This window comes from Haliotis rubra, unplaced genomic scaffold (genome assembly GCF_003918875.1).
Source record: "Haliotis rubra isolate DU_JTF1 unplaced genomic scaffold, ASM391887v1 Scf333, whole genome shotgun sequence".
Lineage (NCBI taxonomy): Eukaryota > Metazoa > Mollusca > Gastropoda > Lepetellida > Haliotidae > Haliotis > Haliotis rubra.
The window spans coordinates 362386-368385 of NW_025767006.1; the positions used below are offsets into that span (position 1 = coordinate 362386).

Below are 6000 nucleotides of genomic sequence, written 5' to 3' on the forward strand. Positions count from 1 at the left end.
AATCAGCCAAGAAGACGGGGTTCTTGACTACTGGGATGAATCTAAAGTGATTTTGTCAATGTCCAATCTCTGCATTTCAGCCATTCCTGGGTAGTGGGGAGGCATCGAACCGGATCACAGGAAAGCTGAAGCTTGGGCTGGACACCCTGTACAATCTGGAGGGACACTGGGACCAGGAGATATACATCAAGGACAAGTCCACAGGGGTAAGACCAGCATTATCCTCATCGTTGGGACCCAGGGCCTCAGTGCTCAGGGGTTAGACCAGCATTATCCTCATTGTTGGGACCCAGGGCCTCAGTGCTCAGGGGTTAGACCAGCATTATCCTCATTGTTGGGGCCCAGGGCCTCGGTGCTCAGGGGTAAGACCAGCATTATCCTCATTGTTGGGGCCCAGGGCCTCGGTGCTCAGGGGTAAGACCAGCATTATCCTCATCGTTGGGACCCAGGGCCTCAGTGCTCAGGGGTTAGACCAGCATTATCCTCATTGTTGGGACCCAGGGCCTCAGTGCTCAGGGGTTAGACCAGCATTATCCTCATTGTTGGGGCCCAGGGCCTCGGTGCTCAGGGGTAAGACCAGCATTATCCTCCTTGTTGGGACCCAGGGCCTCGGTGCTCAGGGGCCTTTTTGTGAGTACAGACAGCTTGTTTCAGAAGTGTGCAATTTAATCACCTTACATGTTTATATCAGGAACTTTTATCATGGACTTCATTAACATATTCCAGTCCTTTTGAAAAATGTTTAAGCATGAATTTCAAGAGCAGGTATGTGTGAATTGCGGGAACATAGACACATGTGTTTCAGAAACATTAACCAGGGGTGGAAATAACTTTAAAATTGTTAGTGTACTCCGGTACAGTGGCACATGTAAAATCACTTGCCCTGATAATTTTTCCGCTATACCGGCCGATATTTTTGGTGATTTTTTTTATAAAAGCAACATAATTAACATTGGAATGTCAACCGGACACCGGTACAGCGTGATATACAAATGTGCTTGCCCGACAGAAAAAAACACTGGACTCGGACGTTGGGCAATGGGTTATTTCCACCCCTGATTAACACATGTGTTTCAATAACATTGACATTCCTATCAAGAACATTGATGTATTTCAGGAACATTTACAAATGTATATCAGGAACATAGATGTATTTCAGGAACATTGACTGATGCATTTTAGGAACAATTACAAATGTATTTCAGGAACAAGAGTTATTCTGGAACCCGACTTCTGAGATCAAGAGCCAGCGTCTGAAGAGATACACCCTGCCCATTGAGACACAAGGGGAGATGGAGTCAGAGAGGTGAGACGTTGGATGAGTGTACCATCTTCCCTAATCCATGGAAGACCCTGGGTTAGAACTGGTGCAGCAACCCATCATTGTTAAAAGAGGCGACTAAGGGGATTGGTTGATCAGGCTCGGTGATTTGGTTAATGCATGTCATAGTATCCCAGTTGCAGTAGATGGATGCTCATGATGTCAGTCATTGGATTGTGTGGTCCAGACTTGATTATTCACAGACCGCTGTCACTGAGCTGGAAAATTGCTGACTGCGGTGTTAAACAACAAATTAATAGAATAATGAATGCAGAAATGACTCCTTAGGTTGTATGACCTGTAGTTTTTTAACCAGGCCGAAGAAGACATACCTTTCTCTTTGTAGATGTTTGTGATTCACAAACATCCTAAATATAGGTTTGATTTATTTGTTGATGATTTACATAGAGCATAGAGAATATATGATGGTATATTTGAACCCCAGTTCTGACTTACATTTCTGGGTTTGGTGCGACCATACTCATGCACCAGCAATTTACAAGACGTGCAAATGTGCGTCCAGTATGCACAAATGTAGAAAATGGACACAGAAAAACAATTCACTGTGTCCAAAGGGATGCTTATTTACTGTACCCACAACACATCTTTACTAAGTGTTTGGTTGTTTCTTTCAGAAATCTATAAGTCAATGATTCAATTGATATTATCAAAGCATACAGTACACTGTTCAGTCACAGGAGACCCATGAAGATCCGGGGTAGAATAGGTCTTCAGCAACCCAGGCGACTATGCTTGTCATAAGAGGCGACTAACGGGATCGGGTGGTCAGGCTAGCTGACTTGGTTGACACATGTCATCGGTTCCCAATTGCGCAGATCGGTGCTCATGCTGTTGATCACTGGATTGTCTGGTCCAGACTCGATTATTTACAGACACCGCCATATAGCTGGAATATTGCTGAGTGCGGCGTAAAACTAAACTCACTCGGTCACAGGACCTTCATTTGGCCCGCAAGGACCCTTAAGACTAATAATTGGGGGTGCCTAGGACACCCATGTTTGTCAGTCGGGTAAAACCCTGTTGCACATTGCGTTGTTATACTGTTGTTACATTGTTGTTATGTTGTCTACAGTGTTGCTGCTGTGTTGTAGGTTGTGGAAGAATGTGAGTGATGCCGTGGTTACAACTGACATGCACCGAGCCACGCAGGAGAAGCACTTCCTGGAAGAGCGACAGCGCAAGGATGCACGAGAACGTAAAGCCAAGTTGCAGGATTGGATACCCAAATTCTTCGAGAGAGACTTGATAACTGCTGACTGGATTTACAGACATATTGAGTATGTAGAGTTATGATCTTAAGCTTTATCTCAGGGTAGATCGAGGTTTGGTAAAACAGGTCTTGGTTCGGAAGCTTTTGAGTAATTGTATTACTAAAGCATCCATGTATTAGTCGCCTGTCGATCTGGGTTAGAATGGGTCTTGTGTGAGCGTAAGAGAGTTTAGTTCCAGCAATATCACAGAAATGGGACACCAGAAACGGGCTTCAAAATTGTATCCATGTGGGGAATCGAACCCGGTTCTTCGGTGATGAGCAAACGCTTTAACCCCAACGTTAGCCCACCACCCCGAATCGGTCTTGAGCAACCCATGCATTTTTCAAGAGGCAGCTAGTGGGAGGGGGTAGTCAGGCTCACTGACCGGTAATGCGTGTCATCGTATCCCAGTTGTTTGGGTCAATGCTCATGATGTCAATGACTTGATTGTTTGGTCAAGATTCAATTTTTTAGACCTATGATTTTGCTGGACTTTTGCTGACTGACTGACTGAGTTTGGTTTTACGCCGTTTTTAGCAATATTCCAGTAATATCACTGCGGGGGACACCAGAAATGGGCTTCACATATGGTACCCATGTGGGGAATCGAACCCGGGCCTTCAGCGTGACGAGCAAACGCTTTAACCACTAGGCTACCCCACCGCCCCTTTTGCTAGTGCAGTGATCAACAAGAAAACAATCAGACTATATTAGTCAACATGGCAGCAATAGATATTACGGCACATTTGATAGTAAAATTAGCGTAGAATTTTCATATCAGAAATGCTGATTTATTGCCTCAGAAATAGTCTCCTTATCTTATGCGAGAGTTGAAGATTAGGAAGTGCTGTGATATAGCATGAATGTGAATTACTGTGGCATAAAATAGCATTCATTCACTTCGTACTGAGAAATTGTTTTCATTCACAGAATTCATGAAATGTTTAATCTTTATCTATTGCAAAGAATTATATCTTTTTCTGATGACAAGCCACAATCTTTTAAATAAGTTGGGCACCATGAATAACTGTTATGCTTCTATTCACAGCATGCGGCCTTGGGACCCAAGCAATGATTTAGTGCAATACGAAAATGATTATATAATTCAAACTCACACACGGCATCGGACCCCTGTAGTTCGGACCATGAGTATTACTAGTCTGGAACAGAAACACGAAAATCCGTTGATATTGGCCAATATTCCCAGAGTGCAAAGGTCATCCATGAGTCGACGAAGGGACGAGAGCGGAAGTTCAACACCAGATCCTGAACATCGTCACGAGAGCGATTCATCCGAGTGCACAAGTAAGTTGGAAAACAATTGGACTGGAAATTTGATGCTCAATAGACTCTTTAACAGATACAGGCCCACAGAGTAACAGTAAACAATATGACTTGTTGGTCAAAGGGAGATAACTATGACAAAGTGCATGGAGGTCATTAAACTATGACAAGAGTTAGTACCCTATGTTCATTATTACTAAAACTCATTGTGTTTCTTAAGAAGAATTAAGTCTTAGTTTTCTGAGTAGCATAAGTGATTTACTTGGGTCTATATTGTTACTCAATTGCTCATGAGTGAGTGAGTATGGTTTTGCACTTGTCACGCTGAAGACCCGGGTTCGATTCTCCACATGGGTACAATGTGTGAAGCCCATTTCTGATGTCCCCCACCGTGATATTGCTGGAATATTGCTAAAGCTGTGTAAAACCATACTCACTCACTCACTCTTTTATTTATATACATACCACCAGCCCGAACATACCACGATTCCAGACACAAACAACAATGTGTGCAAATGTTTCACAGCAACATTATTCAGCTGATATTGTTTGAGATATTATTTTGAACTGCCATGTGCCAGAATATTGCTAGAATATTGCTAAAAGCAGCGTAAAAACATACTCATTCACTCACTCACTGATAACATTCATCACCCATTACTGACCACAACTATTCTCTCCAGACACAGGCAGCAGTCTCCACCAGTCTCCCAGCAACGGGAAGGTGCGCATATCGGAGGAGAACATCAGCAAGCTGGTGGAACCACTGCTGCAAGTCCAGCAGGACATCAACAAGTCCCTGAAGACGCTGCAGCAGCAGATGTTCAAAGTCCAACAGACGCAGGAGGCTCAGGCTGCCATCGTAGCACGCAGCACGGGGAGGGAGTGGGTTCTACTGGCCATCGTTCTGGCCGTTCAGGTCGTGCTGCAGTGGCTGTTCAGGTAGAACCAGGATCATATGTGTTAGGACTAGCTTAAACCGGATATAACTCAAGCTGTGAACACTGTGAAACTGGATTAATCTGGACTGGAAAGAACAAGATGAAACTGGGTTAATCTGGACTGTAAAGACTCATGCTGTGAGCACTGGATTAATCTGGACTGTATAGAACTAAATGAAACTGGATTAATCTGGACTGGAAAGAACAAGATGAAACTGGATTAATCTGGACTGTATAGAACTAGATAAAACTGGGTTAATCTGGACTGTAGAAGACTCTTGGTGTGAGAACTGCATGAAACTGGAATTGTCTGGACTGCAAAAACCAGATGAAACTGAATTAATCTGGACTGTTAAGACACATGCAGTTGCTATGTGCAATGGATAAAACTAGTGTGATAGTGCAATCTGACTTGAATTGATGACATATATTTGAAGACTTGGATGTGATATTTAAGGTGATTTGAATAGTGTGATTACAAAACTGGCTTAGTCAGGTGGTCCAACTATAGTTCATGGTTACAGTTTGTTGATAGAACCTGTGTTTCCAAGATGGAGGAATGTACGTCATTGTCTGTGTACATAAACTAGGAATAATATTGATGACATAGCATCATTTTGTTGAACTGGATGATTGGAAGGAACCGTGTTTAACAAGATAATGGGCAAACAGATGCTGTGATTGTATTCCACATGGATGTCAAGGTATGAAGTTGCAACACGGCTGAGAGTTATTGACGATGTTGCAGATGAGATGGAGTAGATGACAGTTACACAAACCTGCTTAGCTTGTTCCTTAAAACAATATTTGTGTCTTTTTATGCTCTGTGGTATTTAGAATTGATGCTAACAAATTTGACTATGGAAGGATCGAAAAAAAGATGAAAGTGGTCAATTACCCGTGTAGATATGTAGTATTTTAGAAATGGCGTAACACCAAGTGTAAATACATAGTAGCGGTCTAGGTGATCCGCAAAATTATTTAAAAATCCTCTTGCGTTCCCCTTCTCATTAAATACTTCCAGAAACTCGTATCTGGACACAACGTGTCACAAAATGTTCGAGAGCATTGTTACAAGCAACTGCTTGCTACACAGACAGATGTTTGGAGTGGTTCCGATGTGTCACAATCTTTTCCGATCTATATTGTTCCAAAATCACGTGTTGTTCGCGGATCCCAT

At 42.9% G+C, this 6000-nt stretch overlaps 1 protein-coding gene across 6 annotated transcripts in view; it reads left to right on the forward strand.

Moving 5' to 3' along the window:
- The window catches only part of LOC124284301 (oxysterol-binding protein-related protein 8-like), a 132836-nt gene extending 127714 nt beyond the window's left edge, over positions 1 to 5122 (forward strand). For all 6 annotated transcript variants that reach the window (XM_046720371.1, XM_046720375.1, XM_046720376.1 and 3 more), the window contains 5 exons: positions 81 to 206; positions 1206 to 1306; positions 2434 to 2619; positions 3644 to 3900; positions 4563 to 5122. In XM_046720371.1, coding sequence (XP_046576327.1) covers positions 81 to 206; positions 1206 to 1306; positions 2434 to 2619; positions 3644 to 3900; positions 4563 to 4825 — 933 coding nt within the window. In that variant the 3' untranslated portion in view covers positions 4826 to 5122. The remainder of the gene's footprint in view (positions 1 to 80; positions 207 to 1205; positions 1307 to 2433; positions 2620 to 3643; positions 3901 to 4562) is intronic.
- Positions 5123 to 6000: the final 878 nt, after the last annotated feature.